The sequence below is a fragment of the Bos indicus genome, chromosome 1 (assembly GCF_029378745.1).
Source record: "Bos indicus isolate NIAB-ARS_2022 breed Sahiwal x Tharparkar chromosome 1, NIAB-ARS_B.indTharparkar_mat_pri_1.0, whole genome shotgun sequence".
NCBI classification, from domain to species: domain Eukaryota; kingdom Metazoa; phylum Chordata; class Mammalia; order Artiodactyla; family Bovidae; genus Bos; species Bos indicus.
Window position 1 is genome coordinate 45400001 of NC_091760.1, and position 13457 is coordinate 45413457.

Consider the following 13457-nt stretch of genomic DNA (forward strand, 5'->3'; position numbering starts at 1 on the left):
TCATTACATTTCATTTATATATATATATATATATATATATATAACCAATCTTTGTCTTCTTTAAAAAGTACACTAATAAATAGTAGTACCTTTAAACAGGAGAAAATAACCGTGGGCAATTGTAAACACATTTCATCTTACCTCATGCCTGGTCTGCTCTCCCTTGAATACTCAGTCTTCTGCACATACATCAACTAGAATATCTTGCTTCTGCATGATTTACTGTAGGAAAAAGAGCTACTGTAGACTTTAAGAATGAGGTACATTATCAGAGTTGAAGGGGGTCAAAAGATTTAAGCGTTGCCACCATGTGTAACATTCTGCAGAATCAGAGGCATTGTGCATGCTGACGGACAGTGGTTTAAAGGGTCTCAATTTTGCTGCCATAAAAAAATCCCCACTTAAGCTTTGTTTCCTTCAGAGGACTCAACTGAAAGGGATTAACCAAATCTTAAAAGAATCCTATTCTACAGCACGTACTATGTTAATTAAAAAAACCAACATGCTGTAAAACTGTAGAATATTCATATATATATACACATACACGCACACAAAGACAAAATCAACCAGCACATATTCACCCTCCCACCCCCTCAGAAAAAAAGTCAAATCAACAAATCAAAGTTTTTATTTGCATGGCCAATTGTCATTTGTACTCTTTGCAACTTTATTTTCATATCCCTTTAACAGGTTCTAAGCTTTTGTTGCACAGGGAATAAAAGCTGCCACACTGCAAACTTTCTTCAACAGCCACTCCCACAACACCTAAACATGAGACAGCTGTGACAAAGGACAACAGCACAATGGAAACACGAAGTCCCACCATTCAACACAGTTCACAACAGTGTCTTCAGGGTTCAGCTGGAGAGGGGTAAACTTCTAAAAAGAGGGTCATTTCCCTTCCCCCATATTTTATAATGTTGGTGGTTTTAATCCGTATTTCTTTGCAACTTCTGTCTGGGCATGGGCAGCATCACAAAGTGAGTATAGATGAGCCATCTCCATTTCTGATTTGGCCAGGTTAATAGCTTTGTTGAACATGTCAATGGCTTTCTCCATGTTTCCTCTAAAAGAAAAAAAGAAACAAAAATTACATGGAGCTGACTTCTAAGTTTCAACCATGATACTAATAAAATGCTTCTTTATAACAAGATGATGCCTATCATATAGAAAACAATGACTGTTAGCTACTATTACAAATACAGGGCTTCCTTGGTGGCTCAGATGATAAAGAATCTGCCTGCAATGTAGGAGACCTGGGCTTGATTGCTGGGTCAGTAGGAAATGGCAACCCACTCCAGTATGCTTGCCTGGAGAGTCGCATGGACAGAGGAGCCTGGTGGACTACGGTCCATGGGGTTGCAAAGAGTTGAACATGACTGAATACTGCCTGCCAAGTCACTTCAGTCGTGTCCGACTCTGTGCGACCCCATAGACCAGGCTCCCCCGTCCCTGGGACTCTCCAGGCAAGAACACTGGAGTGAGTTGCCATTTCCTTCTCCAGTGCATGAAAGTGAAAAGCGAAAGTGAAGTCACTCAGTCGTGTCTGACCCTCAGCGACCCCATGGAGTGCAGCCTACCGGGCTCCTCTGTCCATGGGATTTTCCAGGCAAGAGTACTGGAGTGGGGTGCCATCGCCTTCTCTAGACTGAATACTATATGTGTTTATATTATGTCACTTGTGGCCTTTGTTCACAGATAAGAACAGTGAAACTAGAAAAATTCAGTGACTTATTTAAAATCCTAATCACATCTGGTTCCTAAATTCTGCCCACTTCTACTCCATCATGAGGCTCCTTTAGAAAGCAGTGATGTAAGCTCAAAGAACATTAAGGGTATTCAGGGACCTTACCTTCACAGATCTGTGCAACCCTTACCAGCATATCGTTAGCCCCCACATCTCTACTCCAGTCACACAGGTCTTGAGTTCACTCATGCTAACAATGGTCAGATTATTTATTGCTTCTCTGCCTGATTCTAGTCAAATCCTTACCTTTCTAAGGCCCAGTTCAAATACTGACTAGAATATCTTCATGAAAAATATTTTTCCCTTTCCCAGCAGGAATTGGCTGCTCCCTCTCCATTGTTCCCATAATTCTATCATCATTCTATGCACAGTCAGATGAATATATATGCTTACACCAGTCTTTGTTGGTAAGTTGCTAAGTTTCTTTACAACCCCATGGACTGTAGCATGCTAAATGCCTCTGTTCATGTCCACCGAGTCGGTGATGGTATCTAACCATCTCATCATCTGCTGCCCTCGTTCTCCACTTGCCCTCAATCTTTACCAGCATCAAGGTCTTTTCCAATGAGTTGGTTCTTCCCATCAGGTGGCCAAAGTACTGAAGCTTCAGCTCCAGTCCTTCCAATGAATATTCAGGGTTGTTCTTCTTTAGGACTGACTGGTTTAATCTTGCAGTCCAAGGGACTCTCAGGAGTCTTCTCCAGCACCACAGTTCAAAAGCACCAGTTCTTCAGCACTCATCCTTCTTTATGGTCCAACTCTCACATCTATACGTGACTACTGGAAAAATTGTAGCTTTGACTCTATCTCCCTTTGTTGGCAAAGTGATGTCTGCTTTTTAATAAGTTGTCTAGGTTTGTCATAGTTTTCCTTCCAAGGAGCAAGTGTCTTTGAATTTCCGTCTGCAGTCACTGTCCACAGTGATTTTGGAGTCCAAGAAAATAAAAACTGTCACTGCTTCCACTTTTTTCCCCTTCTATTCACCATGAAGTGATGGGACCAGATGCCATGATCTTTTTTGAATGTTGAGTTTCAAGCCAGCTTTTTCATCTCCTCTTTTCCCCTTCATCAAGAGGTTCTTTAGTTCCTCTCCACTTTCTGCCATTAGAGTGGTATCATCTACATATCTGGGGTTATTGATATTTCTCCTGGGAATCTTGATTCCATCTTGTGATTCATCCAGCCTAGCATTTTTCATGATGTACTCTGCATATAATAAGCAGGGTGACAATATATAGCCTTGTATTCCTTTCCCAATTTTGAATTAGTCAGTTGTTCCATGTCCGGTTCTAACTGTTACTTCTTGACCTGCATACAGGATTCTCAGGAGACAGGTAGGGTGCTCTAGTATTCCCATCTCCTTAAGAATTTTCCACGGTTTGTTGTGATCCACACAGTCAAAGGCGTTAGCATAGTCAATGAAGCAGAAGTAGATCCTTAATGGACACCTTTCAATTCCCAGAACCAAGTACAATGCTTGGTAACTATTATCTATTTTTTGAATAAATGGATGCATACGTTTTGTCAAAAAACACAAAATTTACCTCTTACAGTCTGTGACTAGGCTTTATATACTTACTAAGAAACAAGAGCTGTTTTAAAGTAGTTAGTATTGGATATGTATACATGCATACATGCCTGTAATCTTACAATAAATATTAAGTCTCCACTATAAATATAACGGGCTTTCCTGGTGGCTCAGATGGTAAAGAATCTGCCTGCCATGCAGGAGAGCTGCGTTTGATCCCAGGGCTAGGAAGATCTCCTGGAGAAGGGAACAGCTACCCACTCCAGTATTCTTGCCTGAAGAATTTCAAGAACAGAGGAGCCTGGAGCGCTATAGTCCGTGCAGTCACAAAGAGGTGGACATAACTGAGCAACTAACACACACACATATATACAACAGTTAAACTCTAAGAAGTAAAATGTGCCTCTGGGTGACTGTAGTTAATCTCCTACTACATATATTGATATGGTGCATAAGAGACAATTAAAAAAATAACTAACAGTTCATGTTCAGATATTTGGTAGACAGAAGACTTGCTAAATCTTACATTAACCAGCAATTTCATTCATTAACATTTATCTGTTTGTAAAGCAGGATTTAGAATGGATTTCTTAAAGTACATTTCAAACACAGTTCATCAAACTCCATATATCAGGGGCCCTTAACCCAGGCTCTATGAACAACTTAAGTGCAGAGAGTTTCCATATATGCATTATTCTAGGAAAAGTCCACATCTTTGCTCAAAAGATTAAGAACTACTACCCAATCATATTCTAGCATAAGAATATTTTATTCACATTACCTAGAAATTAAGAAATAATTTAATATTTATATGAAACTGTCAGAATGGTTCAAAAGAATCACAAAAATTTTCATCAGCCTATATATATATATATATATATACACACACACACACACACACACACACACACACACACACACACACATACATTCTGCTTCCTCTGGAGCTGAGAGAGAAGAGGACTCCAGGAGTGACTGAATGTTATTAAGACAACTCCTACTAGTTCCTGACAAGTGATGGTGGGAAGATCATCAGCTACTTTCAGCATCAGTGAAATATGGGTTCATCTCCTCTTTCTACTACTGGCTCACAATGTCACCTTATTAATTTAACCAGTCTAGGAATAAAAAGATGGGCACAATAAAGAGCAGAAGAGGTATGGACCTAACAGAAGCAAAAGATATTAAGAAGAGGTGGCAAGAATACACAGGAAAACTATACAAAAAAGACCTTCATGACCCAGATAATCAGGATGGTGTGATCACTCACCTAGAACCAAACATCCTGGAATGTGAAGTCAAGTGGGCCTTAAGAAGCATCACTACAAAGCTAGGGGAGGTGATGGAATTCCAGTTGAGCTCTTTCAAATCCTAAAAGATGATGCTATGAAAGTGCTGCACTCAATATGCCAGCAAATTAGGAAAACTCAGCAGTGGCCACAGGACTGGAAAAGGTCAGTTTTCATCCCAATCCCAAAGAAAGGCAATGCCAAAGAATGCTCAAACTGCGGCACAACTGCACTCATCTCACACGTGAGTAAAGTAATGCTCTAAATTCTCCAAGCCACGTTTCAACAGTATGTGAACTGTGAACTTCCAGATGTTAAAGCTGGATTTAGAAAAGTCAGAGGAACCAGAGATCAAAGATTTTTGGATCACTGAGAAAGCAAGAGCATTCCAGAAAAACATCTACTTTTGCTTTATTGACTATGCCAAAGCCTTTGACTGTGTGGATTACAATAAACTGTGGAAAATTCTGAAACAGATGGGAATACGGGACCACCTGATCTGCCTCTTGAGAAATCTGTATGCAGGTCAGGAAGCAACAGAACTGGACATGGAACAACAGACTGCTTCCGAACAGGGAAAGGAGCACGTCAAGGTTGTATATTGTCACCCTATCTGTTTAACTTATATGCAGAGTACATCATGAGAAACGCTGGGCTGGATGAAACACAAGCTGGAATCAAGATTGCCAGGAGAAATATCAATAACCTCAGGTATGTAGATGATATCACCCTTACGGCAGAAAGCAAAGAACTAAAGAGCCTCTTGATGAAAGTGAAAAATGAGAGTGAAAGTTGGCTTAAAACTCAACATTCAGAGAACTAAGATCATGGCATATGGTCCCATCACTTCATGGCAGATAGATGGGGAAATAGTGGAAACAGTGGCAGACTTTATTTCTGGGGGCTCCAAAATCACTGCAGATGGTGACTGCAGCCATGAAATTAAAAGAGGCTTGCTCCTTGGAAGAAAACTTATGACCAACCTAGATAGCATATTAAAAACCAGAGACATTACTTTGCCACCAAAGGTCCATCTAGTCAAAGATGTGGTTTTCCCAATAGTTATGTACGGATGCGAGAGTTGGTCTATAAAACTGAGTGCCAAAGAATTGATGCTTTTGAACAGTGGTGTTGGAGAAGACTCTTGAGAGTCCCTTCGACTGCAAGGAGATCCAACCAATCCATCTTAAAGGAAATCAGTCCTGAATATTCACTGGAAGGACTGATGCTGAAGCTGAAACTCCAATACTTGGCCACCTGATGTGAAGAACTGACTGATTTGAAAAGACCCTGATGCTGGGAAAGATTGAAGGTGGGAGAAGTGGATGACAGAGGATGAGATAGTTGGATGGCTTCACTGACTCAATGGACATGAGTTTGAGTAAATTCTGGGAGCTGGTGATAGACAGGGAGATCTGGCTTGCTGCAGTCCATGGGGTCGCAAAGAGCTGGACACGACTGAGTGACTGAACTGACTGACTGAGGAATCAGTTTCTATACTCTTCAGTTAAATCGAGGACCATATAATCTCAACCTTTATAAAGACAGAAAAAAATCAACTGAAATATTTGGAAAGCACCTAAAGTTCAGTACCTGGCCTAGAGTAGATACTCAAATGGATGACAATGCCAGTGTCAAGATGGCATATGACATTAAAGTCTATGGCATATGCAGTTGTCATCTGTTAATGGTGAATCTCAAGTGCAACTCTGGATAAACATTTACAGAAATCAAGAAGTTATGAAAAAGTCAGAACTGCAAAAATCTTACCCAACTCCCTGATTTGAAAGAAAACTTGAGGGCTCAGAGGTGATGGTCCAAGTTCCCCAGCCACTTGGCTGCAGCAAGATCTATGTCTTTGGGCAATGTGGCTGCCAAGCCTTGTGCTACAGTGCACTGCTTACGTACAAGGCAGACATTCCCCTCCAACAGAAGTGACACAGGTGACAGGAGACACAACCATACAGCAACTCTTTAAGATCAAGCTTCCCTTTTAATGCATATGCTTGACTTAAACAACTTTTATGTTTTGATTTTTAAATTGAAAAAATATGAAACCAAGCAAATCAAAGTTGTATAGTTTCAAGGGAATCTTGCTTCCAAAGGCATGTTTAAGACTTAGAAATGCAATGAATAATGACAATAACCTATCTATAATGAAAAAAACAAAAAGATAAATATCTATGGAGCTTCCCTAACTTTCCTAAGGACAGACTATAGAAGTTACCTTTGTACTTCAATAGTTCCCATGGTTTCATATGCAAAATCACATTTATTGTCAATTTCAATAGCCTTGCTGATAAGCTCCAAACCTTTATCCAGATCTTGCTTCCACTGAAGTTGAAGTAAACTGCAAATGCAAAACAGCAGTCAGATGTGACCATGGCCCAGTATCAATTCTGCTCTCAGTGAATTTATAATTTAATTAATAAGGAAAAACAAAATCTAAAACAGTATAATCAGCATCAAATCGGTTTTTTCTCCCTCAACTTATAGTGGTTTTGTAGTCTAAATTCCTTATTATGAAGTCTAAATTCCTTATTATAATGGTCTAAGCTCTATTATTAACTTCCTTTGCACAGCTTAATGTTTTAATTTGTATAATTTAAGTGAAGTTTTAAAAATGATAATTTAAGTATACTAGAACAGGAAAAACCTATTTATGTGTCTCCTTTTTGATACAAGTAACATTTGACAGGATGTTCAGAACTGAAATCCTTAAGCTAGAGTGCAAGTAGCACATTTACTAATTATTGTATAATAATAAACATTATTAAAAAATAAAAGTTAAAAAAAAGTAACAGTGAAGCATTCATAGCAATGAAGAAATTTTTCAATTAGCTCACTGACTCTATCACAGTCCCCTTTCTCAGTGAGCAAAACAATTCCATTTTATTACTGTGCAAGCAATTTAGCTTTTTTACTGAAACAAACAGACCCCAAAAATACATACCCTTTATGAACATATGTTGTGGCATTATCTGGTTCCAAATTAATACATTTATCATACATTTCATCAGCTTTGCCAAACTGCTGTTGATCTGTTAATGCCTATGTGAAGAGATACTTCAGTTAAATTTAGGTAACTGTATCCCTAAGGAGTTATAACTATATGTTGCTTATTAATCATTAAAATTTACTTCATTTAACCATTCATAACCAAATTACTGTTTTGAGGTGACTGTTGTTTAGTTGCTCAGTCGTGTCTGGCTCTTTTGCAACTCCATGAACTGTAGCCCGCCAGGCTCTTCTGTCCATGGAATTTTCCAGGCGAGAATACTGGAGTGGGTAGCCATTCCCTTCTCCCGGGGATCTTCCTGATCCAGGGAGTCTCCTATGTCTCCTGCATTGGCAGGTGGATTCTTTACCACTGATGCCACCTGGGAAGCCCTGTTTAGGGTATTAAACTTAATTTAAAATGTTAACCCTAAAAACAATACTTATTTGGAAGGATAAATTCAGGTAGGTATGTTAATGGTTATCAGAGTCAATCCTTAAAAATAATTGGTGAAAGAAAAAAAGGCTACAGTCAACTTTTAAGGCAAATCCCATGGCACAAATGGAAGGCTTGGTTATGTGGAGACAAGACCATGCTCAAACTGTAACTCTGAGAGTTAGCCGGCATCTAAGCTCAAGCTTCAGAGCTCAAAGCAAAAAGTCATACTGTGTAACTAAAATATAACTCCCTCTAAATATATATAAATTAAAAGTTGCAAACATCAGAAGAGGGACCAAAAGTCAGAAATTTAGTGCAAACAGACATAATAGTGCTAGTGCTGGTAAGACAATGCTCAAGGAAGCCAAAACCTATTTTGAAGTTAACACAATGACGGATAAATATACAATTATGAAACCTCTGCTAAAGAGTTTAATGTTGGTTTCTTTAAAAGCTACTTTACTCTTTTAGCTGCTTATAGAAATCTGAACCAAAAACGCCCTTCTGAATTTCATTTCAGTGATGAGGATGGTTACCTTCTGGTTTGTTTCGAATTAAATCCTAAACATAAGTGTACTATTCAGTACATATGTCATAAAATTATGTGTGTTCGTCTCACTTTAATTTCTGTACATGCTATAAAATTTTATATATTATAGTACTCAGATGACCATTATACCTACTACTGTGGGCAAGAATCCCTTAGAAGAAATGGAGTAGCCATCACAGTCAACAAGAGACTGAAATGCAGTACTTGGATGCAATCTCAAAAGCGACAGAATGACCTCTGTTTGTTTCCAAGGCAAACCATTCAATATCATGCTAATCCAAGTCTATGCCCCAAACAGTAATGTTGAAGAAGCTGAAGTTGAACATTTCTATGAATACCTAAAAGATATTTTAGAACTAACACCCCCAAAAGATGCCCTTTTCATTATAGGGAACTGCAATGCAAAAGTAGGAAGTCAAGAAGCACCTGGAGTAACAGGCAAACTTGGCCTTGGAGTACAGAACGAAGCAGGGCAAAGGCTAATAGAGTTCTGCCAAGAGAACGCACTGGTCATAGTAAACACCCTCTTCCAAAAACACAAGCGAAGACTCTACACATGGACAACACCAGATGGCCAACACTGAATCAGATTGATTATATTCTTTGCAGCCGAAGATGGAGAAGCTCTATACAACCAGCAAAAACAAGACTGGGAGCTGACTGTGCCTCAGATCATGAACTCCTTATTGCCAAATTCAGACTGAAATTGAGAAAGTAGGGAAAACCACTAGACCATTATGACCTAAATCAAATCCCTTACGATTATACAGTGGAAGGGAGAAATAGTTTTAAGGGACTAGAGCTGACAGACAGCGTGCCTGATGAACTATGGATGGAGGTTCGTGACATTGTACAGGAGACAGGGATCAAGACCATCCCCAATAAAAAGAAATGGAAAAAAGCAAAATGGCTGTCTGAGGAGGTCTTACAAATAGCTGTGAAAAAAAGAGAAGCGAAAAGCAAAGGAGAAAAGGAAAGATATAAGCATCTGAATGCAGAGTTCCAAAGAATAACAAGAAGAGATAAGAAAGCCTTCCTCAGTGATCAATGCAAAGAAATAGAGGAAATCAACAGAATGGGAAAGACTAGAGATCTCTTCAAGAAAATAGAGATACCAAGGGAACATTTCATGCAAAGATATCTTGGGCTCAATAAAGGACAGAAATGGTATGGATCTAACAGAAGCAGAAGATATTAAGAAGAGGTGGCAAGAATACACAGAACAGTACAAAAAAGATCTTCACGACCCAGATAATCATGATGGTGTGATCACTCACCTAGAGCCAGACATCCTGGAATGTGAAGTCAAGTGGGCCTTAGGAAGCATCACTAGGAACAAAGTTAGTGGAGGTGATGGCATTCCAGTTGAGCTATTTCAAATCCTGAAAGATGATGCTGTAAAGTGCTGCACTCAATATGCCAATAAATTTGGAAAACTCAGCAGCGGCCACAGGACTGGAAAAGGTGAGTTTTCATTCCAATCCCAAAGAAAGGCAATGCCAAAGAATGTTCAAACTACGGCACAATTGTGCTCATCTCACACGTGAGTAAAGTAATGCTCAAAATTCTCCAAGCCACGTTTCAACAGTATGTGAACTGTGAACTTCCAGATGTTCAAGCTGGATTTAGAAAAGGCAGAGGAACCAGAGATAAAACTGCCAACATCTGCTGGATCATTGAAAAAGCAAGAGAGTTCCAGAAAAACATCTACTTCTGCTTTACTGACTATGCCAAAGCTTTTGACTGTGTGGATCACAACAAATTGTGTAAAATTCTTCCAGAGATGGTAATACCAGACCACTTGACCTGCCTCTTGAGAAATCTGTATGCAGGTCAGGAAGCAACAATTAGAACTGGACATGGAACAACAGACTGGTTCCAAATAGGAAAAGGAGTACGTCAAGGCTGTATATTGTCACCCTGCTTATTTAACTTCTATTCAGAGTACATCACGAGAAATGCTGGGCTAGATGAAGTACAAACGGGAATCAAGATTGCCAGGAGAAATATCAATAAATTCAGATATGCAGATGACACTACCCTATGGCAGAAAGTGAAGAAGAACTAAAGAGTGTCTTGATGAATGTGAAGGAGGAGAGTGAAAAAGTTGGCTTAAAACTCAACATCCAGAAAACTAAGATCATGGCATTTGGTTCCATCACTTCATGGCAGATAGATGGGGGAAAAGTGTAAACAGTGGCTGACTTTTGTTTTCTTGGGCTCCAAAATCACTGCAGATGGTGGCTGCAGCCATGAAATTAAAAGACACTTACTCCTTGGAAGGGAAGTTATGACCAAACTAGACAGCATATTAAAAAACAGAGATATTACTTTGCCAACAGAGGTCCATCTAGTCAAGATTATGGCTTTTCCAGTAGTCATGTATGGATGTGAGAGTTGGACTATAAAGAAAGCTGAGTGCCAAAGAATTGATGCTTTTGAACTGTGGTGTTGGAGAAGACTCTTGAGAGTCCCTTGGATTGCAAAGAGGTCAACCAGTCCATCTTAAAGGAGATCAGTCCTGAGTGTTCATTGGAAGGACTGCTGATGAAGCTGAAACTCCAATACTTTGGCCACCTGATGCGAAGAGCTGACTCATTTTAAAAGACCCTGATGCTGGGAAAAGATTGAAGGCAGGAGGAGAAGGGGATGACAGAGGATGAGATGGTTGGATGGCATCACTGACTCAATGGACATGAGTCTGAGTAAACTCTGGGAGTTGGTGATGGACAGGGAGGCCTGGCGTGCTGCGGTCCACGGGGTCACAGAGTTGGACACGACTGAGCGACTGAACTGAAAACTGACAGTACATGCTTTCACAATTAATAAGTCAGCATGCAGTTAGCAACCAATGTATCATTTGTTTAATTGTCATTCTGTCTAGGAATTAAAGACTGAATAGATAAAGATTTCAAACTGAGGTTAAAGAATTCCTGGGTTGTACTTCATATCCCAGAATTTCAACCCTATGCAGGGGTGTGTAGGACTTTTACAGAATCGATCCAACACAAATCAATCTTCTCACAGTCCCTCTCAATAATCCTTGAAAAAGAAAGTTTTACTCCTGTGGAAATTTTCTTATAACTTGACTAATGATAGCATGAAGGAAATCAGAAACAAATCAATAAACCTTAAGGATATTTGGAGGTAGGAGTCTACCATGGATGGTCATATTTAAGTGCTTCCTGTTTCTGTGATGTTTGGGGGGTTAAGGAAGGAGGGACAAATTTCTTTAGGCTAAAAAGAAAAGACAAAATATATAGAATTTTGAGATGGCTGGGATTTGAGATACCACAAGCAGCTTTTAACTTAAGATTAAGCCACAGCCATTCAGATATTATTTAGTTTGAGGGAAAACTCTTTAACTGTGGGAATAAGAAGCTAATCATTTTCATCTAAATGGATGATTTAAAGTTAATAAACTTTTAAAGAGTTCAAACTATGATTAAAAGTGAAAATAATGCAAATTTAAATCCAATTTTCCATGGTTTCAATCCTAAATCAAGGAAAGCATCAAGAATTTTGGACAAATCATGGTTTAAAATAAGCTGTTATAGACTAACTATTTAAAAGAACAGTAATCAAATAGAAAGAAAACTTTTTCCAAGGACATTTTCCCCACCAACTGCATGCAGTAAATTTTCCTAAAGTAATTAAATTTTTATAAATCCAATCGAAATGAAAACGTGAGGGAAATGCTCTATTAAAGTTTCTCCAGATTACAAGTTTAGGGCCACAGTTTTCAAATTATGTAACACAGAAAAGAAGCCCCATTGAGGTGATTCAGGACCATCCTGAACATCCTGAGAACCCGGAACAAAGTCGTTTGCTTCCAAAGAAGCTACAACAAGATCACTGTTTACTGATTTCCACTCTAGGATTCAGGATATAAATGCAGTTCTTTACAGAACTGGCAACTGAAAAAATACGAAAAATGACATTTACCTGGGCATATAATGCATAGCCTTCAGCACACCTTGGAAATTTCTTTATGACTTCTTCAAAACCTTTCATAGCTGCTTGGATTTGTGAAGAATTGTTTCCTGTATATGCCTGGCGATACTGTGTAAAAAATCAACAGAAGCCTGTCAAATCAAGAACTCAAAAACTCAGGAAATGTTAACATCTTATAATGGTCACACAAAATTACATAAATATTTCCAGAAAAGCAGGTAATTTGCGAACATAATTTGCTGCGTCTAAAAGGGTTCCACAGGAATATCTACAGAGCAGGGACTCAAAGGCTTTGTACAATCAGGGCTTCATTGCCACTACACAATTTCCAGATGTTCAATATCCTAGCAGACAGACTAACTTGAAGTTAACTTTGCATATAAATAGGGGAATATTAAACTCAAAGAAATTTATTATCATTTTACTAAAAGCATTATAGTATCCTTCATCTGATAACATTTTCACTTGTTTGTAAACTGACTTTTTTCTTTAAAAGGAAAATTCTTTTAGGTCTCAGGGTATGGGGCTAATTGGAAATATCTCATCTCATTAGAAATCGTCTTATTTTACCTGATTTTCAACTTTGTGTTTCTGAATAGCTCTACAAAGGTGAAATGAGAGGTACATTGTATGGTGTCATGATTGCCAAGTATTTCCTTGAAATGCTTTTGTTCTTTGTACTGGCTTATGGTAAAGAGCAGGGAGAAGAAGAGCGCTGTTTAGGGGGCACATAAAATCAGGGACAAACGTCTATCAGGATGAACCAAATAAAGCACCCAGAGAAATACTGAAGCAGTACCTCAAGTAACATACACACTTCTATTTCTTTAAGCTGACATGTTTTTCTCCCTGTTTGTCACAGATTGAAGGAAAAAACGGAAGATTTTGTAGACAATGAGATACTCGTTTTTGTTAACAATGGGAAATACTGATGTTTAGGAAAATACAAAAGA

At 38.8% G+C, this 13457-nt stretch overlaps 1 protein-coding gene across 2 annotated transcripts in view; it reads right to left on the reverse strand.

Moving 5' to 3' along the window:
* Positions 1-612: 612 nt before the first annotated feature.
* TOMM70 (translocase of outer mitochondrial membrane 70) overlaps positions 613-13457 on the reverse strand; it is a 37337-nt gene continuing 24492 nt past the window's right edge. Inside the window, exons 9-12 of one of the 2 annotated variants that reach the window (XM_019969983.2) lie at positions 12496-12612; positions 7518-7615; positions 6792-6914; positions 613-1066 (exon numbers count right to left, since the gene is read on the reverse strand). In XM_019969983.2, coding sequence (XP_019825542.2) covers positions 913-1066; positions 6792-6914; positions 7518-7615; positions 12496-12612 — 492 coding nt within the window. In that variant the 3' untranslated portion in view covers positions 613-912. The remainder of the gene's footprint in view (positions 1067-6791; positions 6915-7517; positions 7616-12495; positions 12613-13457) is intronic. The other variant, XM_070787105.1, reaches the window with a different exon arrangement.